This window comes from Carcharhinus amblyrhynchos, chromosome 3, assembly GCF_965287045.1.
Source record: "Carcharhinus amblyrhynchos chromosome 3, sCarAmb.v2.hapA, whole genome shotgun sequence".
Taxonomy (NCBI): Eukaryota; Metazoa; Chordata; class Chondrichthyes; order Carcharhiniformes; family Carcharhinidae; genus Carcharhinus; species Carcharhinus amblyrhynchos.
This window is the reverse complement of record NC_137326.1, coordinates 116,395,269-116,422,369: the sequence shown is the minus strand read 5'-3', so window position 1 is coordinate 116,422,369 and position 27,101 is coordinate 116,395,269. Positions and strand designations below refer to the sequence as shown.

Here is a 27,101-nt window from a genome sequence, read left to right as displayed (position 1 = left end):
ATTAATTACAGCTTAGCAAATACAAAGAATTCATGGAAACAGTAATTCTGGTTGAAGATATACTTTATTGTTGCCCAGGCCTGGTCCTTGTGTGTGGGAGAATGATTTGAGGCAGCCCAACTTATTCTAAATTACATTGTTATCAGTATTACAGTTATACATTTTCCAAAAATCATCTGCCCACATCTTTGCTCATCCTAGCAGGACATGAGCCAGTCATTTTGGTATGAATCATTTACCTTGGCCAATAACATTTCACTCTCTGGCAACATGAGAATATGAATGTTCGTAGAGTTCTTTTCCCATCATCTCCTAGCAACCCAAATATGTAAACCCATAGAGTTCAAAAGTTCCTTTCCCACAGTCTACTTAGCAACCCTTTATCGGGAAAATTGAGTTATTCTATTCATGCTACTTCCTGGGAAGCTTATATTTTCTAAAGCTGATAAGATAATTCTCAGTAGCTGTATTGTTTTCAAGGAATGTGATTCTTCTTGGTCAGCTGTATCACATCATGCCCTAGAATGTCATTAGCCAAGGTATGTGCCTTTAATACAGAATACAATGTATTTTCAAATATACATGTTTAAATTCTCTAACAGTGTTTATATGTGTTTCAAAGCAAACAATACCTTTGTAACTCCAGGTATTTTGTTGTGTATTATACTATATTCACTCCAAATAAACCTATTCTGATCCATTAGTCTTTTTAGTCCCAGGTTATCCTAAATCTCTCCACATACCCATCGCTAATTGTGCTTGAAAAAGTGGTGCACCACCTTCTTGCAGCTGCAGTTCATGTAGTGGATCTAACCATCTTCCCTCAGTATTCAGCAGCATTACCATTGTTGAATTCCTCAGCATCCACATCCTGAGGGGAGGTGAGGTGTAACCATTGACCAGAAATTTAATTGGATCAGCCATTTAAATACTGTCGCAACAAGAAGCTATAATTCTGCAGCAACACCTGCACCTACTACCCTTGTTCTTCCAGGTGTTACATGTTCTGGGTTTGGAAGGCTCTGTCAAAGGAGCCTTGGTGAATTATTGTTGTGTATCTTGTACAGACTATAACTGTGGTCAGTGGTGGAGTGTGTGATTTTTTTTTTAAGGTGGTAATGGGGGTGCTGATCAAACAGACTGCAGGTCCTGGATGGTGTCGAGTTTCTTGAGTATTGTTTGAAGTGTACCTGCACTCATCCAGGCAAGTGGAGAGTATTCCATCACACTCTTGACTTGTGCCTTGTAGATTGTGGACAGATGAGTTACTCGCTGCAGAGTTTTCAACCTCTGATTTACTGTTGTAGCCACAGTATTTTTGTGGCTGAACCAGTTAAGATTCGGCCAATAGCAGCCCCTAAGGTGTTATTGGTTAGGGATTCAACAATGGTAATTCCACTGACTGTCCAGGGCAGGTGGTTTGGTTCTCTCTTGCTGAAGATTACCACTGCATTGAGCTTGTGTGGTTTGAATGTTAATTGCATCTGCACTGTCCGTTTCATCTACATATCATTGTTTGTTTATTGTTATCTCAAATCTGAGATAGTGTGTTTTACACTCTTTATTTTGAAGTAATATTTTTGATCTATTTTCCAATCTTTTTATTGTTTTACATACAGTAAGTTCACCTTTTAAGGCTGAAAAGCCCAGTTTTCTCTATTGTTTCTATATTACTCTTCTCTTATGCTCGGGATAATAGCTATCACCTTAATTATTTCCAGATCCTAACTATTTCCCTTTGAGTATTTTTCATCAGAACTGGGCACGGTTCTCTGATCAGACTCAGATCAAAATAAGTTAATTTATAGAGAATATACTACAGTAAAAGTACAAAGTAGCTGGAGTTACAAAGATCCTGTTTGCATAAGAAACACATATAACCACTGTTAGAGAATTCAAATATGTATTTTTGAGAACATATTTTATTTTGTATAAAAGGTGTACACCTTGGCTAATGACACTCTAGGGCATGACTTTTTAATTAGCAAATACTCAAGTATTGTCGATTTAGATTTGACTCCTCGTTAAAATAACTTTCCCCTTTTCACCAACCTCTTTGTCTCTCTTCTAAGAGCTAATGTTAATTTAGTTCTGTACTTCATATTCTGTCTGAGTGCTCCGTAACACTTGGAAATAAGTGGACATATAGCAAGAGGCCACGTAGTTTTGTGAAAAGGAGGTCATGTTTCACTAAATTGATCAAGTTTTTTGAGGAAATGACAAAAGTGATTGATGAGGGTCGGGCAGTGGATGTTATCTACACGGACTTCAATAAGGCTTTTGACAAGTTCTCTCATGGTAGACTGGTGCAGAAGGTGAAGTCGTATGGGATCAGAAGTGAGCTGGCAAGGTGGGTACAGAAGTGGCTTGGGCATAGATGGTAGCTGTGGAAGGATGTGTTTCTGAATGCAGGGCTGTGACAAGTGGCATTCCTCAGGGATCAGTGCTGGGACCTTTGCTGTTTGTAATATATATAAATGATTTGGAGGAAAATGTAGCTGGTTTGATTAGTAAGTTTGCAAACAAAACAAAGGTTGGTGGATTTGCGGATAGCGATGAGGACCTTCAGAGGATGCAGCAGGATATCGATTGATTGGAGACTTGGGCAGAGAGATGGTAGATGGAGTTTGATCTGGACAAATGTGAGGTAATGCATTTTGGAAGGTCTAATACAAATAGGAAATATACAGTAAATGGCAGAACCCTTAACAGTATTGAAAGGCAGAGGGATCTGGCTGTACAGGTACGCAGGTCACTGAAAGTGGCAACGCAGATGGAGAAGGTAGTCAAGAAGGCATACGGCATGCTTGCCTTCATCAGCCGGGGCATTGAGTTTAAAAATTGACAAGCCACGTTGCAGCTTTATAGAACCTTTAGTTAGGCCGCACTTGGAATATAGTGTTCAATTCTGGTTACCATACTACCAGAAGGATGTGGAGGCTTTGGAGAGAGTACAGAAAAAAATTACCCAGGTTGTTGCCTGGCATGGAGGCCATTTAGCTATGGGAAGAGGTTGGAAAGACTTGGTTTATTCTCACTGGAATGTCAGAGGTTGAGGGGCAACCGGATAGAAGTCGACATGATTTTGAGAGGAATGGACAGGTGGATAGTCAGAAGCTTTTTCCCAGGGTGACATAGGTTTAAGATGCGAGGGGCAAGGTTTCAAGGGTCTTTATAAGAGCCATGTCAGACCCCACTTGGAGTACTGTGCGCAGTTCTGGTTACCTCACTACAAGAAGGATATGGAAACTATTGAGAGGGTGCAGAGGAGATTTACAAGGATGTTGCCTGGATTGGGAGGTTGAGGGAGCTAGGTCTCTTCTCCCTGGAGAGACGAAGATTGAGAGGCGACCCTGATAAAGGTTTATAAGACGTTGAGAGATATAGGTAGGGTGGAATCTTGGAGGCTATTTCCCAGGGCTGAAATAGTTGCTACGAGAGGTCACAGGTTTAAGGTGCTGGGGAACAGGTACAGAGGAGATGTCAGGGATACGTTTTTCACTCAGAGGGTGGTGAGTGAGTGGAATCGGCTACCGTTGGTGGTGGTAGAGGCGAACCCGCTGGGGTCTTTTAAGAGACTTCTGGATGAGTACATGGGACTTAATGGGATTGAGAGTTATAGATAGGCCTGCTAGGTATGGATATGATTGGCGCAACTTGTGGGCCAAAGGGCCTGTTTGTGCTGTAGTGTTCTATATTCTATGAGATGTACGAGACAAGTTTTTTTACCCAAAGGATGGTGAGTGCTGGAACTCGCTGCCGGGGGAGGTAATGGAAGCAGATATAATGGTGACTTTTAAGGGGCGTCTTGACACATGCATGAATAGGATGGGAATAGAGAGATTATATCCCCGGAAGGGTAGGGTATTTTAATTAAGTTGGTAGCATGGTCAATGCAGGCTTGGAGGGCTGAAGGGCTTGTTCCTATACTGTAATTTTCTTTGTTCTTTGTTCATGCTCCTAATACTAGCTTAATTGGAACCATGTATACTCATTTCTGTGCCTTTTGCAGAATGTCTCGCCAATTTTTTTCACTAATGCAAATTCTCTGTTTGGGAAAAACTATTAAATGCTGATAAACAGAGCCCATCATTAGTTTTATTCAGTCCTGTTCATATGGAAGCTGGTTTTCTATCAACAAATGTCTCAGCCTGCTTTATTTATTGTTGGAATGATTAGATCAGATTTAAGTGCAAATCCCTTGCTAAATTATTATGGCAGCAGCTTTCAAATCAAAAATTCTTTGTTTGCTGGCCCCCTCAGACTTTTGCATTATCTTTGCATCGTGGAAGAAATTGTCAGCTTGCCACCTGGATATAAAACCGATGGTGCAAAAGAGCCTCCTATAACAGAAACCACAGAAACTACCCAATTTTTATTTCCGCTTAATCAGGCAGTTTTATGCCCGGCTAACAAGTTGCAAATCTGTGTCTCAGCTCTATTGTATTGAGGTTACATGGTATTAAAATGTTAGATCTGTATGAGGAGAGTTTCCTGGAAATAGATTACTTTTCATCTCCATGCATCTTCTCATTATTTAAATTGGCTCCTGGTTATTTGATATTGCAGCAAGAGACTTGCTGTATAGGAGTATTCTGAGTAATTGCTTTCTCTTATCATGTTCATTGTTTCATTTGCCTGAATATTTTATTACATTAGGTAAGACCTTAATGCAGATCTGTGGGTGTCTTTTTTTTAAGGTCAAGCAATATTAATCTACCAACTAAATATGTTTTGAATATAATTACTGGTAATCCTGCTACATCCCAGAAAATAACTTAATTGGCCAAGGTTATTGGCCTTCACAATTTCTGTCAGCCATGTACTTATATGTTAGTGGCAGTTTTTTATATATTCGTGGGATATGGGCGTCGCTGGCTGGCCAGCATTTATTACGCATCCCTAGTTGCCCTTGAGAAAGTGGTGGTGAGCTGCCTTCTTGAATCGCTGCAGTCCACGTTCTGTGGGTTGACCCACAATTCTGTTAGGGAGGGAATTCCAGGATTTTTACCCTGTGACTATGAAGGAATGGAGATATATTCCCAAGTCAGGATGGTGAGTGACTTGGAGGGGATCTTGCAGGTGGTGGTGTTCCCATGTATCTGTTACCCATACAGCAATACTATCGTCACTGCTCTCACCAACAATAGAATGATGGCTAACCCTGGATTACTGACTTCCCAGGATATAAATTTTCACCGATCCAGGAACTGCTTTTGAAAGTAGGAGAAAACATATGCCTTTGTATTTTTGGCACACTGGAGATTACACTGGTGGGAGGATTATGGGTGAGATTTTCTGGCTCCACCCACCGTCGGGATGCCAAAAGTCAGCCTGTGACATCGCCAGTGGTGTGATGTCCCATGGCAGAGCTGAGAAAATCCCAGGCAATACCTTTGAATTGATATGCATGTGTCATTTTGCCCATGTGTGTTAACATGTTGCAATGAAATTTTGGATTTAATCAATCCTATTTGCTGTTATGTACTTCTCAGCCACTCCAAAATCTCATTGCCCTGGTACCAACTTAAAGACCAGAAATACAATTCATTTTTTATGCTTTGATATATTCTAGTATTGTAATATATGTTCACACCAACTATTTAGAACAAGGGCGGCACGATAGCACTGTGGTTAGCACTGCTGCTTCACAGCTCCAGGGACCTGGGTTCAATTCCCGGCTTGGGTCACTGTCTGTGTGGAGTTTGCACATTCTCCTCATTCTGCAAGAGTTTCCTCTGGGTGCTCCGGTTTCCTCCCACTGTCCAAAGATGCGAGGGTTAGGTTGATTGGCCATGCTAAGAAAAATTGCCCTTAGTGTCCTGAGATGCATAGGTTAAAGGGATTAGGGGGTAAATATGTAGGGATATAGGGGTGGGGCTTGGTGGGATTGTGGTTGGTGCAGACTTGATGGACCAAATGGCCTCTTTCTGTACTGTAGGGTTTCTATGAAGATCCAAGTAGCAGATGTTCAGAGAACTGTGCCTATATCAGCAAGGGAAAGTGCAATAATTAATGTGTATACCATTATCATATATTGGAATAGCTCCATATTTAAGTACATAGACCAGCTTTCAAGGCATTCAGGATCTCACCATTAAGAATCAACAAACTGACCAGAATTCTGAAGTTATGTTAGTTTTTGATTTTAAGTTAAATCTGATCTTGAACTTTAACTAATAATAGACTTTTTTTTTGTTCTGTGATTTCAAGTCCATCAAACTTCAGTGAATTTTGATGAAAGAAATTTATCCTAAAAGCACGTTGTTTCAGGTGGCAGCACAGCAATGTGAATAGTAACTAGACAGAATTACTTTGCAATTCCATTCTCAGGTTGGGATTCTCCCAAAACACAAATTAAATGCCCAACCAGTTGGAAAACGGGAATATTTTCCGCCTGTTTTTTAGATGTATGTACCAGAGTAAATCTTCGACACTCTGAGCATTACAGGGTGCCTTGGCCTGATTCCCTCTGGTAAGTAGGGGTGGATAGCTGAGCAATGCCAAGGTGCCCACTGGGCAATGCCAGTTTACCCTTTGGGCAGTGCCAGAGTGCCATGTTGGCACTGTCCAAAGGGCACCTCCCCCTTTGTCCCCGACCTCCCGGGGCAGAGCCTCAATGGCCTCTGCACTCACTGGGGGGATGAGGACGTCTGCTCCCCATTAGTGGGGAGCAATGGTAAACACCACTGGAGGGAGCTACTCCTGGCAGGGGAGAATACCGAATTGGCCCACTAGTCATACGGAAATTCTAATTTCAATATGATAATTAGCTCCATGCCCATTGGCTAATTGCGCCGAAGAAAAAAAGCACTTGGGAGATGTGTGACTGCTGTTTCTTGCTAAAAGCCCCCCGCTGGTTCTCCTGCCCACTGCACTATGCATCTATGCAATGTTGAGTGACAAAACTATCTTCAGTGCACCCTTTGTATTGAATCTCCCCTAAAATATTTGACAAATAGAATCTGATATCCACAGCTTCAACAAGAGCCAGTGTTTCCACAGCTAAAGTACTTTTAACATCCCTTTTTATTTTCTTAGCTATCCATTTTCACTGATGCAGATTGCATGTTAATCTTATTGAAATGTCACTAAAATGACTACTTTCTTGCTCAATGGGTCACCGACGGATGGAAACTTAAGTGCGCGTTTGTCCTGATATAATTTTCTTAATGCTTAATTTGCTCATAAATCCTCAGCTTTAGAGTGTTCCATCACAGTACTTCCAATATAACAATAGGGTGTATAACCAATTCAGCTGCTCTGTCTCTTTTCCAGATGTAACATCATCTTCGTGTTGACACAGCATAATTAGCCAATATCGAAACAACACCCTTTAAATAATATTGCTGGTTTGAAGCTATTCCCAGTTATGCCAACACATTGAATATATTCAAGAGGTGGCTAGATGTAGAGAAAACAGGATTATACTATTGAATTGGATGAACAGCCATGATCATGATGAATGGTGGAGTAGGTTCGAAGGACCAAATAGCTTCCTCTTGCTCCTATCTTCTATGTTTCTATTCCAGACCTGTTCTACTCGATATCTAAACCAATAACTAAATCAGTAAACCTGATTGAGTAAACTGTTGGTCCATTGATTGTTTCCACAGCTTTATCATACTCCATGTTCAGTTTCATTTGTACCTTTTTCATGGAAGGTTTACTAAACAGCAAGAGTATGTCATGGGCAACTACATCAGTATTGATCAAGTGGCTTATTCCAGCCTTTGTACGTGGTAATACCAGTCTTTTTAGTTACCTCAATGCATTGTCATCAGTTGCAGTTCTATTAATGAATACAAGTAGCTTTGTCTATTCTCTACAGGGACTTAATGGTTTCAATTTTTCATTGCCGCACATGTCATCTTGGACCTAACTTGACCTAAAAACAGCGTAATTTCTTGCTCTCATTAGACATCTTTGTCCAAGTTTGACTTCTTACTAGGCAAACAGCAGGTACCTGAAACCTATAAGTGATGTGCTGTGCTGCTTAACTCTCATGTAATTACATTGTCACCATGCCCTTAACCACCCATCATATCCTGGAGAACATTAATGCCTTGTTTGAAACTTCCAGATAAAAAGCTCTCTTTTCACGTGCTGCTAACACTGTAAGCTGGAGCTATGTCAAAAAAGGAGAAACAGAGTGGGAAGACTTCTCATCTTGCAGTTGTAAGGTGATAGAAAAATGGGAATCTGCCCCAAAACAATATAGAATTACAGTAGACTGTTTGAAATGTTGAAGCAGTCCAAATAATGTGTTCATTTTAAAATGTAAGGCTGTGAGATTAATGTGGCTTAACTTGATATTAAGAGTTTGCTTTCAACGTGCAGTTCTCCATTTCATTGTTTATAAGCTGCTAAATAAACCTTTCAATCACTGTTCAGCAGTGACTCACTGCCTAGCTGATCTTTGAGAGCAAACAATTCATTGTTGCTCAAATCCCTTTATCTGGAAAAAAGGAACAGGTGAACAGATGTTAGTCTAGTTTATGGACACACTGTAAATGTTTTTATGCAAAGCAGTTTCTTCAACTGTGGATTAACTTCTTTACACTTGAATGCTTTTATTGTGTCTCTGGTTTACTGAAAAATTATTTGTGCATTACTTCCCAATCGCTGCAAAGCTACTTTTAATATGAGTGTATTCAAAAGTTCCAAAAGTGGAGGTAAACCTGCCTCCTCGTTGATAAAAGCCAAATACTGCGGATGCTGGAATCTGAAATAAAAACAGACAATGCTGGAAAATCTCAGCAAATCTGATAGCATCTGTGGAGAGAGAGCAGACACAGTAAGAAGTCTCACAACACCAGGTTAAAGTCCAACAGGTTTATTTGGTAGCAAATGCCACTAGCTTCCCAAAAGCTAGTGGTGTTTGCTACCAAATCAACCTGTTGAACTTTAACCTGGTTTGTGAGACTTCTTACTGTGTTTACCCCAGTCCAACGCCAGCATCTCCACATCAGAGAGAGCAGAGCCATGTTTCAAGTCAGGATGACCCTTTGTCAGACCAGCTCTGACAAAGGGTCATCCAGACTAGAAATGTTGGTTTTATTCTCTCTCCACAGATGCTGTCAAACCCACTGAAATTTTCCAGCATTTTCTGTTTTTGTTTCTGCCTCCTTATAGGTTGGCTCTCTTGATGTGGAGATGCTGGCAATGAACTGGGGTGGGCACAGTTAGAAGTCTCTGAACACCAGGTTAAAGTCCAACAGGTTTATTTGGAATCACGAGCTTTTCGGAGTGCTGCTGTTTCATCAAGTGAGTGATGACTCACCTGATGAAGGAGCAGTACTCCGAAAACTCGTGATTCCAAATAAACCTGTTGGACTTTAACCTAGTGTTGTGAGGCTTCTCACTGTTGGTTTATTAAACAGTGAGATCTCCAATCAAATATTGATGACACTCATAGGTTACACTGTTTCTAAGGTTTACTATAGATCAGCAATGTAAACCAAGGTGACACTTGAGGCACCACTCTGCTAAGAAAGGTGGTTGCAGCCAACACTATTGGTAATATAAAGTAGCTTTCTATTGAATACAGAATTAATCACGTTCATGTCACACTAACCAATAAAGTAATTTTACCAACAGAACTGTTCTTATCCATTGGAAAAGGTAAGTATTTGTTTGCAGCTTTAACCATCCTTACATTGAATAAATGCAGCATGAAAGGACTTTCCTCGTATTATCTATCATGTCATTTGAAGAGGCAGTCACTTCAGGTTTACATATTAGCTTCAACTTATATAATACTGTCACACATTATCAGCATTTCCTCCACAATATTCAACTGAATGTAGAAATAAAGCAATATACTTAAGAAATGATGTTATCATGGCAGCCTCTATAGGCTGTGCAACATCTCATGAGTTCCTGCATCAGGCTGCTCATTAATTTTCCCCTTTATTTACGTAAGCTCCCATCTGTGGCTATGCAAAAAAAACGAAGGAGCCATGCAATTACACAAATTGGCTGCACACAGCAAAATAATTAGAGCATTCATTGATTCACAGTATTGCTCGATCAGGGAGAAAATGGTCAACTGTGGCTTTAAAAAAATAGTCTCAACAGAATTGAATGGATACTTGTAAAAGAAACATTTACATGGTTGTAGGAAAGAGCAGGAGAGTGGAAGTAATTGAATAGCCTTTTAAAGAGGCAACAGGCATGATAGGCCGAACAGCCTTCTTCAGTGCTGTATGATTCTGTGTAATGCTGCAATCCAAATATTATTTTTCTTCCTTGTACATTATTTAGGTGGTTTTGGGCTTGCCTTTCCTGATGGAGAATCCAGCTGGATATGTGGCAAGAGCTTTCGACCTAGGCCGCCAGTTTCTCTTCAAATGGACGGTGAACTGGCGTTTTCTGCCTGAAGAGATCTTCTTGAATCGTTATTTCCATCTTGCACTGCTGGTGGCACACCTGAGCATCTTGATTCTCTTTGCTGTCTACAGATGGAACAAGTAAATGTCCTTGATCAGTTGTACATGCAGTATGTCTATTCAGGTGTAGAATGCACACCATTCAATGGAAATAAAAACAGCACATGCTGGAAAAATTTCAGCAGGTCTGAAAGCATCTTTTCACGCCCCCACAGATGCTGTCAGACCTGCTGAGATTTTCCAGCATTTTCTATTTTTCTTTCAGATTCCCAGCATCTGCAGTATTTTGCTTTTATTCAATGAAAATGATTGGGTGTGCTTTTTGTAACTTTTTGTGTGCCATTTTTGTTTGTCAAGTTGAGAAAAGTCTGCACTTGAGATGTAGTGTTGCCACCAAGCACTCCAAGAAGCAATGCAAAATTATTCTGTCTCAATGTGCGTTCACTATTTTGCTTTCGCATTATGCCTGAATGAAACCTTTGAAGAAAGTTGCTCTTATTTTGCCTGTCGACATTTTTGTTAATTGTTTGCCTTTCCCACACCATCCAATACTGAAATTGTCAAATGAACCAAATTGAGAGTGGCTTACTATTATGACATCTCTACCACTTACATCCATGGGTGTTCAATAGATTCTGCCATGTTGAAAAGCCCCAAAGGATTAATCAAACAACTCTACTATGGTACAGTCAGCTACATTACAAATCCCAAAGCATGTTTTCAACCCTTTTTATAGAAACTAAGTTTTCACTTCATTTATAGAAAATGCCTTGATTCTGAATATATGGTGTCCTTTCTGGTATAGAGATAACACTTCCCTCAATTGGATCCATTTCTTTATTTGTTTGTGGGACATGGGCATCGATGGCTAGGCCAACATTTCTTGCCCACCCATGAGGGCATTTAAGAGTTAACCACATTGTTGTGGCTCAGGAGTCACATGTAGGCTAGGCCAAGTAAGGATGGCAGATTTCCTTCCTGAAAGAACATTAGTGAACCAGATGGGTTTTTACAGCAAAAATAATGATTTTGTGGTCTTTTAATTCCAGATTTTTATTTAATTCAAATTTCATATCTGCCATTGTGGGATTCAGAGCATTACTCTTGGTCTCTGAATTACTGGTCCAACAGCAATAAGCACTGCACGACCACCTCCCCATTTGATGTGACTAGTGAGTGCTTAATGGTGCATTTATGCAATTTAACATGGGTGGAAAACAAACTGTGTTTTCCTCTGCTGTCACTACTGTAAATGCCTCATAAATTGTTCTTTCATTTTAGCCTATCTTCACTTCAGTATAGAGGTCATAGAGATTTCCAGCTTGGAACAGGTCCTTCAACCCAACTTGTCCATGCCGTCCTTTTTTTAAACTCCGAAGCTAGTCCCAATTGCCCGCATTTGGCCCATATCCCTTTATCCCCATCTTATCCATGTAACTAAATGCTTTTTAAAAGAGAAAATTTTACCCACCTCTACTACTACCTCCGGCAGACACTCATCACCCTCTGTGTGAAAAAATTGCCCCACTGTACACTTTTGTATCTTCCCCCCTCTCACCTTAAACCTATGCCCTCTAGTTTTAGACTCCCCTACCTTTGGCAAAAGATATTGACTATCTAGTTTTAGACTCCCGTGTCTTTAGGAAAAGGTATTAATCTATGCCCCTCATTATATTGTAGACCTCTATAAAATCACCTCTCAGCCTTCTATGCTCCAGCTTCTCTTCATAATTCAAACCATCAAGTCCCGGTAGCATCCTGGTAAATCTTTGCTGCACTCTTTCTAGTTTAATAATATCCTTTCTATAATAGGGTGACCAGAATTGTACCATTATTCCAAGTGTGGCCTTACCAATGTCTTGTACATCTTCAACAAGACATCCCAACTCCTGTATTCAATGTTCTGACCAATGAAACCAAGCATGCTGAATACCTTCTTCACCACTCTGTCCACCTGTGACTCTACTTTCAAGGAGCTATGAACATATACCTAGATCTCTTTGTTCTGTAACTCTCCCCAGTGCTCTACTGTTAACTGAATAAGTCCTGCCCTGGTTCAATCTACCAAAATGCATGACCTGGCATTTGTCTACATTAAACTCCATCTGCTATTCGTCAGCCCACTGGCCCAATTGATCAAGATACCATTACAAACAGAGATAACTTTCTTCACTGTCCACTATGCCACCAATCTTGGTGTCATCTGCAAACTTACTAACCATGCCTCCTATATTCTCATCCAGATCATTAATATAAATGATGAATAACCACCGGACCCAGCACTGATCCCTGAGACACACCACTTGTAACTGGCCTCCAGTTTGATAAACAACTCTTCACAACCACCCTCTGGCTTCTGTCATCAAGTCAATTTTGTATACATTTAGCTACCTCACCCTGGATCCCGCAAGATTTAACCTTATGCAACAACCTACCATGCGGTACCTTGTCAAAGGCCTTGCTAAACTCCATGTAGACAACATCAACTGCTCTGTCTCATCTATCTTCTTGGTTACCCCTTCAAAAAACTCAATCAAATTTGTGAGGTATGATTTTCCACTTACAAAGCCATGTTGATTGTCCCCAATCAATCCTTGCGTCTCTAAATGCCTGTAGATCCTGTGTCTCAAAATACCTTCCAACAACTTACCCACGACAGATGTGAGGCTCACTGGCCTGTAGTTCCCAGGCTTTTCCCAATATCTTCACTTTAATTTCACCCTTTGTCTTTTTCTGTCTTCACCTCTCTGTTCTTACTTAATTCTCTCTCTCTCGTTGACCACTCCTTCATTTCTATGTCCTTCTACTTGGACTTTCATCTCATTCTCTAACATCATTCCCTTCTATCTCTCTACTTCTCTGCCCTTCCTACTCTGTTCCCTCTCTACTCTTACATTTTTCTCTTTGTCATTCCTTTTGCTTTCTGGTACTGCCAGCCACTGCAATGAAATCTATTCTGGAAATCTCCGCCTTTGTGAGCCCAGGCCAGTCATTTGTGCCAAGATGGGTCTCCTCATCATCACAGATGAGTTAATGTCGGGCCATTAATGAAAAGCTTTCACTTGTGGCAAAACACACTGGTAGAAATAGGCCTTGTTAGCAGCTGCATCCTGGATTTGCATATCAGACCCTATCTGAGGGATACACAATATGTTAGGTGGAAGAGAAGAGGAAGTTGTGTGATTTAGTTGTACTGTTCACTAGAATTCATAGCATTGAATTTTAACCTTTTAAAATTCCCACAAATCCATCAAACGTTTTTTTTCTCCACCAGTAGGAAGGATCCAAAGTTAGAGTTCCATAAGCCGAGTAGAAATAGGCAGACAGGATTGGTTAAATATTGCTGTTCTAGATATTGAACATTTCCAAAATCTTGCATAGAACAGGTGTGAGAAACTTCCAATAACCCCCAAGAGAAAGTGGTTTGTTCCAATTTACTACGAGCCTGTAACTTAATCCTGTTGATTTTCTTGCAGGTATTGCACTAATTTCTGTTCCTTGGTTTTTGTGTCACAGATCTGAGGAGCAAATGCTTTCACTTCTGAAGGCCCCAGAAGAGAGAAAAATGCAACATGAAAATGTGACAGCAGATCATATCCTTCCAAAATTCACTATCATTACTCTTACCTATGATAGTAAAAGTAAAGACACAGCATAGATGTCAAGAGAAGCAAGCTGAGATGGAAGGCCACTCTTAATGGATACATGTAACGTAAGCTCAAGTGCTAAAGCTCTAAATGAGTGGTTTTCAAACATGTCCATGAATAGTCTGTAGGATCATCAATTTCCTGCCAAGTAATTTCTATTACTATCTATATAGAACAAAAACTCCAACAGTGACATTGTTTTCTTTGGGTAGCATAAACTGACCTTCACGCCACGTGTCTTTGTGATGATATATGCCTGCTGCCCATTAGAATATGTCAGGATTTGCGGGGGACTCCAGGCTCCATTAGTATTTGTAAGGTGTCCCTGACAGAGTTTGAAAATCACTCTCATAAATTGCTTCAACGTTTTAACAAAATTGGAATCACTTTGTTTCTGTGATACAAGGGACATAATTGGGTCATATCATTGTTTTAAGTTGCAAATCCTTGATGTATTGCAGTACTAATCAAGGCAAGAGATAATAATGTTAGGACAGGGAATAAGAGTGGAATATAAACAGATCTGGGGAGCAAACCATCCTATGATTCCTAAGTCAGTACGTACTTCTGGAACTCTTGCTTCATGAAATCATTTGGTTTTGCTGGTTGAAAAAATACAGAATTGCTGTTCATATTGTATGCTGCTGTAAGGTGACTTGTTCCTCCAACCTACCATGTTAGCTTTGTGACTAAAATCAGATTTTTTATTTCTTAACTCCTTTTTCCTTTACTGATGAACACAGATTGTATTTGTCCTCTTTACTTCCAATTTCATCGGGATCTGTTTCAGCCGATCACTACACTATCAGTTCTATGTCTGGTACTTTCATACTCTGCCATACCTCTTATGGAGTATGCATGTGAAAAAGCTTGCTCATCTTCTCAAGTGAGTCTCACCATTTTCTGTAGAGCAATATCTACACCATGGTTCTTTGTAAGCGATATAATAGAATAAATCTTAAGTAACTTGTTTATTTCACATTTCTTTTAAAACCTCTGAACAAGAGATCAGAGAGAATCAAAAATTTGAATTAAGAGCTAAATAGATAATAAGAGCAATTTCTGCTTGCAATGTACTCCTTCAAATGTACAATGTAAGGTCTTCATGAAGACATTAAGAGACCAAATCCATCTTGAGCAGTAGTACCAAATAAAGAATAGAAAATTGACACCCCCCTTAATTGGCTTACTCACTGATTTTAAGTCCAATCTTTACCCCTAAATTTTGTTGCATTCAAAGAACAGGCACATCTTGGTAAAATAAAGTAACCATTGGGACATGTGTGTAGAACTCTGGAGGAAGAAAAGATGGCTTTTTATGGCTAGTGGAGTAACTTAAATCTAGAAAGCCATGATGTGGAGATGTTGGTGTTGGACTGGGGTAAACACAGTAAGAAGTCTCACAACACCAGGTTAAAGCTAGTGGCGTTTGCTACCAAATAAACCTGTTGGACTTTAACCTGGTGTTGTGAGTCTTCTTACTGTAGAAAACCAACCAGAACAAGACAATAATAGAAACAGAAAATGCTGAAAATATGTGCAGAGAAAAGGAAATAGCTGACAGTTCAGGCCTGCAAATGTTCTATTTTTCTCTCCACAGCTGCTTCCTGATCTGCTGAGTATTTCCAGCATTTACTGTTCTTATTTCAGGTTTCTAGTATCTGCAATAGTATTGTGTGTAAATGCCTTTTCTTTTAACTTTAACTCTTCCAGCTGGCATTTGGATGCCAATAATGATTCCTCCTTAAAAACATACTATTGAGTTTTGCTGTTTTTCTCAACCAAATTCCACAGTGTGTTTGACAACCAGGAGCTCCACAAGTCAACAAAAGTCCTTGTGTACAGAGCAGTTGTCATCATCACACCAGCGTACTACAGTGAGACCGACACTGTATCAGTGAGGTGTAAGAGCTCTAGAGAAATTCCATCAGCAATGCCTCTGCAGCATCCTCCAGATTTAATGGGATCACCATCAAACAAATTTTGGTGTCCTTCGTGAAGCCAGCTGCACAAGTATTCAGGCAGTCTTGCTGCAAAACCAACTGTGGTAGACTGGACACTGTCTAAATGGCTGAAAACTGTCTTCCCCACCAGCTCCTGCTTTCTCAACTCTCAAAATTGGCAATGTTCTTGGCAACAAAGAAAGCACTTCAAATATAACTCTGAAACTCTCCTTGATGATGCCATTAATGACTAGGAGGACCTTGCTACCATCTGTTCAAAAAAGTAACATTTTGTCCATCAAGCTACATTATGCTTTTACACATCATGAACTCTTAGTGATGAGGTAAAGCAGTGGCAGAGAAGGGAAGAAAAGTAAGAAAATCTTGCATTCTGGATCTCACTACCTTGTGAGGTAACCTGCCCGATTGTGCTCAAGGATCTGCAGTTTCAGAGTCAGTCCAGTCAGCACCATGAGGACCTGTGGCAGAAAGTCATGACCCTGAGAAGAGGTCATCTTTGAATTGAGGGAAAGCCAATGCCTGTTTTTCTCAATTCTCAGTGTGCTATTTTGAGCCACACCAGACGATGAATAACACATAGATACAGCTCTGACGGACAGTCATCTAGACTAGAAACATTGGCTCTGTCAGGTGCTGTCAGATCTGCTGAGATTTTCCAACATGTTTCTGCTTTGTTTCAGATTCCAGCATCTGCAGTATTTTGCATTTATTGTAATATATAATACACAGTTTACCACTGAGGCACAAACCATGGGTTGGAAAGCCGCCGTTCTCAAATTCTGAATGTAAAATCTAAAGTATGAAATGGGTTTAATTTTTTTATATTAATCCTGTGTGCTCAAAGGTGCTAGAATTGGGAAGTATAGAATCTATAGTTGTTTTCAAAGTCGCAGATTTTTTTTACTGGAAGTAACAATTTTCAAATAATTGTTAGTGGACAGTAAGGAGTTTGTGCATTGTGATGCTTACTGTATCAATCGAATTTACATAGCTGGTCAGATGCATACAGGGGAAAAACATTTATATAAAACCTCTTTCCTCTTGCACGCTACTACTCCTTTTCTCAAACACACATGGTAGTTTTACTTGATTCTGTTCCCATTAGGTATAAGATAGTAGTGTCCAGAGTTCAAGCAGTGCCCAGAGAGTTGGAAGTATTTTCATGCTGCTGGCACAGATTAAATAATTTGGATTGGGAAACAGGATTGGTTAAACCTTGGGGCTTACTATTTACTTATCACTGAGCATATGTGGAGGCCCACAAAGCAATTAATGATAGACAGTTAATAGAACTTACCTATACGCAGATTTGTACTGTTTAAAAAGGTGCTAAAGGTAGGTCATTTTGAAATTGTGTTGATGCCATCTTTAATTCCTCTTTCAGAGTACTTATTCTGGGATTAATCGAGCTGTCCTGGAACACCTACCCCTCGACTGTGTACAGCTCAATTTCACTCCATGTCTGCCACATGATTATTCTACTGTCTCTATGGTATGGTCATGCAGAGCCTGAGAAGAGTGCACTGACCGATGACCCCAATGTATTGAAAAAGAAAAACTGATCTTTGGACTTGAAGATTCCCCAAGGCACTGCTAAATTCAGAATTTGATATTGCAAGGGGAGAAATTAAGAGAACGAAACTCATATTCATGGTGACTAGGTGACTGCCAGTCTGAAGTATGATAGATTTGTGATCCCATGGCCATAATGGACACAAAACCCATTTTATACGAGTTGGATACCTGCAGCTTTGGTTTTCTCTGGATGCCATTTTGCACTTACCAGGTGTCTCTGAATGTTTTCTCTCTTACTATCTTTTAGGTTTTGGTTTACAATGATTTTTTTTTTGCTGAGAAGTAAGCAGAGCTATTATCCCTATAGAATGGAAAGATGGAAATGGAGAAAAACATCAATGCTGTGCTTATTTATAATTTTAGAGTGATTTGTCTTCACTACATTGTCTCTCAGCATAATGTATTTTTAATCCTCCCGCAGCAGCCACCACCTTCCTACACAAAGCAAGGAGTTCTTTCGAAGATTTCACGTGTAAAATAAGTAACAGCCACAATTTTAAGAATGCAGTTTTTAAAAATGGACATTGAATTACAGATTAGCTTCATTCTTGATGAATTTTGTGTCCATTAGAATTGTTCTCTGATTAAATGATGGAATGAATGGGAGTTTATTAGAAGTCCAGATGCACCAGTTGGTGTGGCCATACCAACATAAAGAGAGCAACAAATTGACTTTGTGAAGATTTTGATATCTCTATAAGATTTCACGTTGAGCTAAATGCTTAGGATTAAGAGTTCAATACGTGTGATCTATAAACTGAACAAATTACTGAATTTTTATGAGATAGTAACTGATATGAGGGTAGATCAAATGTGCTAGTATTTATTTTTCAGGCATGCAGTGTAGGAGTAATACCTATACAAAAGTTAAAGACTCCCATTGCAGTAAGGTATGGTTTCCAGATGCTGAGGTGGGCTTTTTGAATAATGTATGCTCAGGTTTTGCTGAATAAATGCAGAAACTTATTTTTTACTAGCCATTAAGTTTGTAATCAAAGGGAAGTAATTTTATAAAGGATTCTGCAATAATGCGAATATTTTTATCTAACAAATATTCTGTATGGACAGCTCCAGATAGACCATGGAGACTTCTTTTGTTGCAGTCCACATAACAACCTCTACAATGATTTGAAGGTGTTTTAGACAGTTGCCACCTTCTTTCCCCTTTTTAGAAAGCCCCCCACACGTGTAACCTGCTTGGATCACTGTCAGTGTGGAGTTTGCATGTTCTCCCCGTGTTTGTGTGGGCTTCCTCTGGGTGCTTTGGGTTCCTCCCACAGTGCTGGTTAGATGCATTGGCCATGCTAAATTCTCCCTCAGTGTACTCGAACAGGTGCTGGAGTGTGGCGACTAGAGGATTTTCACAGTAACTTCATTGCAGTGTTAATGTAAGCCTTCTTGTGACAATCTTAAATTTAAAAAAAACTTTAAAACTGAGCTTTAACTGGGCATTTTTGTGCGAGTTCAATTGAAATTAATGTTGAAGTTGCACATTGTCACACAATTTTAAGCAGGCAGTAGCTTCCAGTGTACATTGAAACAAAGCACCTCCCTGAAATATGAAGGACAGCTTTTGTATCTTGGTTAAAGTGCTAGGCTGTCCATATCCTCTGCCAGTAAAACTGACAAAAGATGTGGGATCAGGGAAATGGCTAACATTTAGTGAGATGAAAACAGAAAATGCTGGGAAAACTCAGCAGGTCTGGCAACATCAGTGAAGAGAGAAACAGTTAATGTTTCAAGTCCAAAATGACTCTCAATCAGAACAGATTTTCCAGCGTTTTCTGTTTTTAGAATTCCTGCAGTATTTTGTTTTTATTTCAGTAACGCATAATGAGCCTTTGCTGGATTGGGGGCACTCCCATGCAGAACTGGACAGAAAACTCCAGTAGCTTCCTGAATCAGGCTCACTTGAAAAGATATTTTGTCTTCCCAGCCTGCCAAGATTCCAGCCTGGATTGTTAGCTGGACCTGCATGTGGTAAAACCGGGCATGTCAATGCTGATTCTAAATTTGCCAATAACCTTTATGTTGCCACTCCATCCCTGCCCCACCTTACACCAATGCCATTGTGGGTACAAGTTTGGTCTTGGCTGAATTTATGCCAATTTATCAGGCATTCACCCAAGATGGTACAGATTTTCAGGCTCAAGCTGTTCTTTGAGGAAAAGTGGAATTTCTGTCTAGCCTGTAAAAGGTCCCCTGGAGCTGTGCAACATGTAGGCAGCCCATTGCCACATCAAAAAACAAATTGAAAACTTCAGAAAATTTGGTTCCAGTATTTCGAAAGAAAGCAAATTTGTTGGGAAATATTGTGAATGGCACAGTGGTTAGCACTGCAGCCTCACAGTGCCAGAAACCTGGGTTCAATTCTAGCCTTGGGTCACTGTCTGTGTGGAGTTTGCACATTCTCCCCATGTCTGCGTGGGTTTCCTCCTGGTGTACTGATTTCCTCCCACCGACCAAAGACCTGTGGGTTAGGTTGATTGGCCAAGCTAAATTGCTCCTTAGTGTCGGGGACTAGGAGGATGAATATCGGTTTATGGGGATAGGGCCTGGGTGGGATTTTTGTCGGTGAGGCTCGATGGGCCAATTGACCCCCTCCTGCACTGTAGGGATTCTATGATTGGGCCGGATTTTACTGTAGTGAAACAAGGCCACATGCTGCTGATTTGAAGTAAGGCTCATTTACAGATCTAGCAATTGTGAGAAATTCACATCTATTATTGTACAGTGCTGCTAAAGCTAATTGGGCATTTCCTGGTAAAGAACATTGCGATGTGGAGCTGGAGAGATGTCAGGTTTTCTAAGCAGCCACTCACATTAAAAGATTTTTATAGCACTGAAACAGAGAACAAAAAAGCACTAAAATAAAATCACTTTTTTAAAAAAAAAATCTTTACACCAAGCAAACTAAAGATTGGAGTATACTGTTGGAGTGAATGTAGAAGCTAAAATATTCTGAAAATTTTAAAAACACTTTTGGCCAAAATATCTGCTAATTAATCATTACACAGACTGGTACAATTATATTTTTTCTTGAGCTAATTCTATTGTTTACCCAATTTTATTACTCACCAGACACACCTGATAGTGTAAAACACTATACTCAGTCTCCTGCCAATGCAAAATGGCTGCCTAAGATGGCCACCGAAACCTGTCTATTTATATGCACTGGTCCGTGCATGCACAGAATGCCAGCCTGCCTCAAAGTTATCTTTGTCAGGGTGCAAATTACTGTGCTGATGGTTTGATTGACAGGCATGTGAACCGGTGAGCAAGTTGAGGGTTGGGGGCTAATAGGTAACAGATTGGGGCAGCATCCAAGCTCACAAGTTTTGCCATTAGTTGCTCTGAACAAAACTGCCTCATCTGGAGCTCATGGAACGGGTGGCCAGGAATTTGTTTGTGTCTGGTTTAGCCTTCATCTACCTGTTAACAGGTTAGTTTGAGGCTCTGAGGAACTGCATTCAAGGATGGATGGCACTGAAGGAAGGCTCAGGGGTGGAGAGATAGAACCCTTCCTCCCAAAGAGGATGGAGAGAAGAAGAACATTCCAGTATTATTTGTTTCCCTAAATAAGCCAAGTTAAAGCTCCACCATGTTGCTCTTTGTTTACTTATCACTGCTGCTCACTGTCACTCACAATGACAATGGAGCGAAACACTAGAACTGCACATTCACAGTATTGGCAACAAATGCTGTCAACTTCTTAAAGGATTACAGATGGCATTGTATGAGCAGAAAATTGAAATTCTTACTGGTTTTAGGCAACTGAGCGCCAATGGTGGAGACTGACAGGCTAAAACTTCATTTGTACATTCATCTCTGCATCTCAGTTTCAAAGGAACAATGACAGTAAACACTGACTGTTCACTATCAATACCCGACTCAAGTTGCAGTCTGTTGTTTTTGGATGCTCCTTAAAGCATAGCTTCACTGACTTTAAAATTATGTGTAGCAAACTAATGCAAGATCAAATGTTTCCATTTAAAAATTCACAAGTTCTGGTTTTCCATGCATTTTAAATGGACCTATTTGTAAATAGATGCCAATTCCAAATTAACCGAGTATCTTCACATCCCTCCAAATTGTGCACATTTCTGAGCAGACAAAATCTCTAAAAGTTGAACTTGATGGTGTTCAGATGAGTGCAATGTGTTTTGTAAGCATCATTGTAACAATTAGCAGGCATCAGCAATCCACCACTTCTGTATACATTCTGGTTGGGCTTTGAAACATCTTCATTTCTGTCTTAATTGTACAGTTTGTGAAATGTATAATCAAATTTTCCTCAGAATTTCCTCAGTTTCTGAACATTGTCTCTGTTAACCATTTGTACTCAGACTGTACAAGCAAAAAATATTTTTCAAAAATGTTTTGTTTTCTATGCAGTTGTCTCACTTTCATTTTCACACCAAAACTGAAGGTAAGAAAATAAACTTTTAGAACTTAGCTGGTTAATTGTACATGTGCGTAAGGTATCACTCATTGTTAATGAACTTGTTTGTACAGCTCAACTGTCTTTCTGTTGTTCTACATCCACTTCTGTATACAAAGTCAAAATATAATGCTATAGTGATACCCAACAGTGAGAATCTAGTTGACATACATGAGGGTACCCAGGCTTAAAAGGTGGAATTTTCAATGCCAATAAATATAGAGGATGAGGTGGGGTAGGTGGTGCTGATCCCCATCCCATTGGTTGGCTCCATGGTATGTTCCCACTTACATGGGATTGAGAGTTGACATCTGAGCTAGAGTTTCCAATTTATCTAGAAGCCTCACTGCAAGGATCACACCTCGGTAGTAGTTGTTGCTGTAGAGGGCTTTGCGCCTGATCTCAGACCCTGCTGGCACTCCAACTTAATATGAAGCAGGTGATTGGGATTGGAGTTATACATTTCTGTCAGTGGGGTTGCCAGACTTTGATCTTAAAAAGTCTCTGGTTCTCCAGTTGCGGCAGCCCACTGGCTGCGATTTAATTGATCACCTCCTGCGAAATTACCCTGCATTCGTGGTGTCCTTTTTCAAGGATGTGGGTGCCACTGCCGAAGTCAGCATTTATTGCCCATCTCTAATTGCCCTTGAGAACTTGGACACACTGAAGTGATCATATCTGTGCTGGAGGATGGCACGCATTCTGAGGCATCATGCTTAGAGGTAGGGTTGAGGCTGGTTCTGTGGCTGGTCTCAATTTTGAGCCTCCTGCTTTTCTTGCTGGAATAGCAAGAAACCTGGAATAGAGAAAAGTCACAGCTCCTGAACTCACTACAGCTTTGGTTCAAACAGATCTCAACTCCAGAGGTGAGATGAGAGTGATTGCCATTGACATCAAAGCAGCATTTGATTGGGTGTGGAATCAAGTAGCACAACTGGAGTCAATGGGAAACCCCTCTCCTGGCTAGTGTCAGACCTGACACAAAGGAAAATGGTTGTAATGGTTAGAGATCAATCATCTCAGCTGCAGGAGTCCATCAGACTAGTGTCTTAGACTCAATCATCTTCAGCTGCTTCAATGACCTTCCATCATAAGTGCAGAAGTGGGTTTATGTTCACTGAGAAGTGGGGATGTTCACCAATGACTGCACAATGTGCAACACCATCATGACTCCTCAGATACTGAAGCAGTCCATGTCTAAATGCAACAAAACCTGGACAATGTCTAGGCTTGTGCTGACAAGGAGAATATAACGTTCATGCCACGCAAGTGCCAGACAATGCCATCTCCAGCAAAAGTGGATCTAAGCATCACCCTTTGACATTCAATGGCACTACCATCACTGAATTCCCCCACTATCAACATCCTGGGCATTACCATTAACCAGAAGCTGAACTGGATTAGCCATATAAGTACTGTGGCTCCAAAACCAGATCAAAGGCCAGGAATCCTGTGGTGTGTAATTCACTTCTTGACTCCCAAAGCTTGTTCATCACCTACAAAGTAAAGTCAGGGATGTGATGGAATACTCCCCATTTGCCTAGATGTATGCAGGTACAACACTCAAGATGCTCTACACCATCCTGGACAAAGCAGCCCCACTTGATTCCTATTCCTTCCACAAACTTTCAACCCATCCACCACTGATGAACAGTGGCAGCCGTGTGTACTGTCCACGAGATACACTGCAAGGACTCTCCAATGTTCCTTAGGCAGCACTTTCCAAATTTATGACCATTATAAAGTTTAAAGTTTATTTCTTAGTGTCACAAGTAGGCTTACATTAACACTGCAATGGGGTCACTGTGAAAATCCTCTAGATGACACACTCTGACGTCTGTTCACGTACACTATCAGAGAATTTAGCATAGCCAATGCACCTAACCAGCACATATTTCAGACTGTGGGACGAAATTGGAACATCTGGAGGGAACCCGCACAGACACAGGGAGAATGTGCAAACTCTGCACGGACAGTGACCCAAGCCAGGAATCGAACCTGGGTCCCTGGTGCTGTGAGACAGCAGTGCTAACCACTGTGCCACCATGCCAAAGGACAAGAGAAGGGAAGGAAGCAGCAGATGGGAAATTATAGGCCAGCTAGCCTCACTGTGGTCATTGGCAAGATTTTAGAGTTTACTATTAAAGATAGATCGCAGCGTACTTGGAAGTGCATGATTAAGTAGGACTGAGTCAGTGCGGCTTTGTCAAGGGGAAGTCATGTCTGACAAATCTGTTAGCGTTCTTTGAGGAGGTAACAAGGAAGTTAGATAAAGGAGAACCAGTGGACGTGATTTATTTAAATTTCCAGAAGGGCTTTGATGAGGTGCTGCATAGGAGACTGTTGAATAAGTTAAGTGTCCATGGTTTTAAGATCCTGGCATGGATAGAGGATTGGCTGACTGGCGGACAGCAGAGAGTGGGGTTAAAGGGGTCTTTTTTAGGATGATAGCCGATGACTGACTAGTGGTGTGCCTCAGGGCTCAGTGCTGGGATCACAACTTTTCACAAAATACATTAATGATTTGGAGGAAGGAACTGAAGGCACTGTTGCTAAGTTTGCGGATGATACAAAGATATGTAGAGGGACAGGTAGTACTGAGGAAGCAGGAGGACTACAGAAGGACTTGGATAGGTTAGGAGAGTGGGCAAAGAAGTGGTAGATGGAATACAATGTGAAAAAGTGTGAAGTTATGCACTATGGAAGGAGGAATGGAGACATAGACTATTTTCTAAATGGAGAAATGCTTGGGAAATCAGAAACAAAGGGACTTGGGAGTCATTGTTCAAGATTCTCTTAAGGTTAACGTGCTGGTTCAGTTGGCAGTTAGGAAGGCAAATGCAATGTTAGCACTTATGTCGAGGGGGTTAGAATACAAGAGCAGGGATGTACTCCTGAGGCTGTATAAGGCCCTGGTCAGATTCCATTTGGAGTATAGTGAGTAGTTTTGGGCCCCATATCTGGCTTTGGAAGAGTCCAGAGGAGTTTCACAGGAATGATCTCTGGAATGAAGAGCTTGTTATATCAGGAACAGTTGAGACTCTGGGTCTGCACTCATTGGAGTTCAGAAGGATGAGGGGATCTTAATGAAATTTACAGGATATTGCATGGCCTGGATATAGTGGATGTGGAGAGGATATTTCCACTAACAGGAAAAACTAGAATCAGAGGGCACAACCTCAGGCTAAAGGGATGATCCTTTAGAACAGAAACAAAGAGGAATTTCTTCAGCTAGAGGGTAGTGAATCTGTGGAACTCTTTGATGCAGAAAGCTGTGGAGGCCAGGTCATTGAGTGTCTTTAAGACAGAGATAGATAGGTCTTGATTAATAAAGGGATCAGGGATATTTGGAAAAGGCAGGAGAATGGGGATGAAAAAATAGTCAGCCGTGTTTCAATAGCAGAACAGACTCGATGGGCCGAGTGGTCTAATTCTGTTCCTATGTCTTATGGTCTTATGGCCTAACAGTAGGGAACATTACCATCTGGAGGTTCCTCTCCAAGTCATTCACCATCTTGACTTGGAAACATATTGCTGTTCCTTCACTGTCATCGGGTCAAAATCTTGCAACTCCATCCATAACAGCACTGTGAATGTACCTACATCTCAGGGACTGCAGCGGGTCAAGAAGGCAGCTCACCGGTGCCTTCTCAAGGGCAACTAGCGATGGGCAATAAATGCTGGCCTAGCCCGTGATGCCCACAAGCCACAGGAACCCAAGACCCAACAAAACTTTTCCTTCCATCCCACATTGCTACATCCTGGCATTACCTCACTGCTTCCCTCCCTGCTCCATTAAATATCTTCCTCCATGAGGCAGCTTACCTCCCTTCTCCTGCCTCCCCATATCCAGCCTCCATGTAACTTGCCCAACCTGCACCCAATCCCAATATGGGTCAAGTTTTGTGAGCAGTCCACAAAAAGGCCAAAACAATGTATACTCACCTCAAAAGTCATGGAAGAAATGAAGCTCGCCAGGTGCACCTCACTTATTTACAGTCTTAAATGTGAACATTCTAATTTCTGGTAGGGAATTAATTTTGAGAGGGAACATAATTCCAGTGAGGTGGCCTTTTACTGAATGTGCATGACATGCTAATGCATGGTAAAGCACTTCCTGACATTGTTTGTTGGGAAGTTTAACTCTCATCTAACATGCCTTTTGAGACCCAAAAACGTAATTGCTAAAGTTCACCGATGGAAACTAATTTTTGTCCTTGCATCAACTTAAGTTCCCCCCACCCTCTCTTTCGCCAAAATTCCCACTGCTGGTGGGATCAGAAGATTCCACCAATTAACTCTCTATGTCATTCCATGGATGCTGTGGATTTGCTGAATACTGTTGTTATTGTAGCATGTTTTACAGATTGTTAAACTGAACAATATATTAAAAATAAGAATAGATCACACATTCAACACAAGGTGGTGCTGTGGTCCTGAACAGTTATATTTTATAATTCCAATTAAACCTTGACCTACCAAAGGGTGGCTTTTGGTGCAGCCAAAATAATTTGTCAGTTCTTTTCAGTAAGGAAGATTATCAAATCAGTGAAACTTAAACTGGTTTTCCATTTCTTTGAAATTAACTAAAAGTTTTAGTATCCCATCAATGAAGAAATTATGTAATACAACTTTGTTATTAATTCAGTGGGAGCAACGTCTATGACAGATCTGTTTGAGGAATGAGTTTGAATGAATGCCTTGATCCTGAGGAATTAAGGCATTGCTCAGAGCAAGGCCTTGACCAATCAGGGTCAAACTGCCTGCTTTAAATTTCAAACAATGCTTGGCAGTTAATTGTCAGTCACCCGGTGCATGCTCCATGGCAACACCTCTACCAATCAGACTCTACTTGCCAACAAATCAGCACTTTGTTCTCATGCAGAAGAGGAAAATTGTTATTTTCCTCTTCTGTTGGTATTTGATGAAACGACCATTTGTTCTTGTTCATGGAAAATTTTGTATTCAGTGAATTGAGATAGGAATGAGCAAAAAATTGAGCAAAAAAAACATTAAACTAGCAAAACTTTGAACACAATTTGCATCCGAAGCAGATGATCTTGGCCTTTTAGTTGAAAAAAAA

General features: G+C 40.6%; 1 protein-coding gene across 1 annotated transcript in view; it reads left to right on the top strand.

Annotated features, from left to right (window-relative positions):
- Positions 1-22,097, top strand: part of alg3 (ALG3 alpha-1,3- mannosyltransferase) — a 35,553-nt gene extending 13,456 nt beyond the window's left edge. The window contains exons 6-9 of the mRNA XM_080185817.1: positions 10,267-10,472; positions 13,908-13,985; positions 14,781-14,924; positions 17,387-22,097. Of these exons, the coding sequence (XP_080041943.1) occupies positions 10,267-10,472; positions 13,908-13,985; positions 14,781-14,924; positions 17,387-17,564 (606 nt within the window). The 3' untranslated portion in view covers positions 17,565-22,097. The remainder of the gene's footprint in view (positions 1-10,266; positions 10,473-13,907; positions 13,986-14,780; positions 14,925-17,386) is intronic.
- Positions 22,098-27,101: the final 5,004 nt, after the last annotated feature.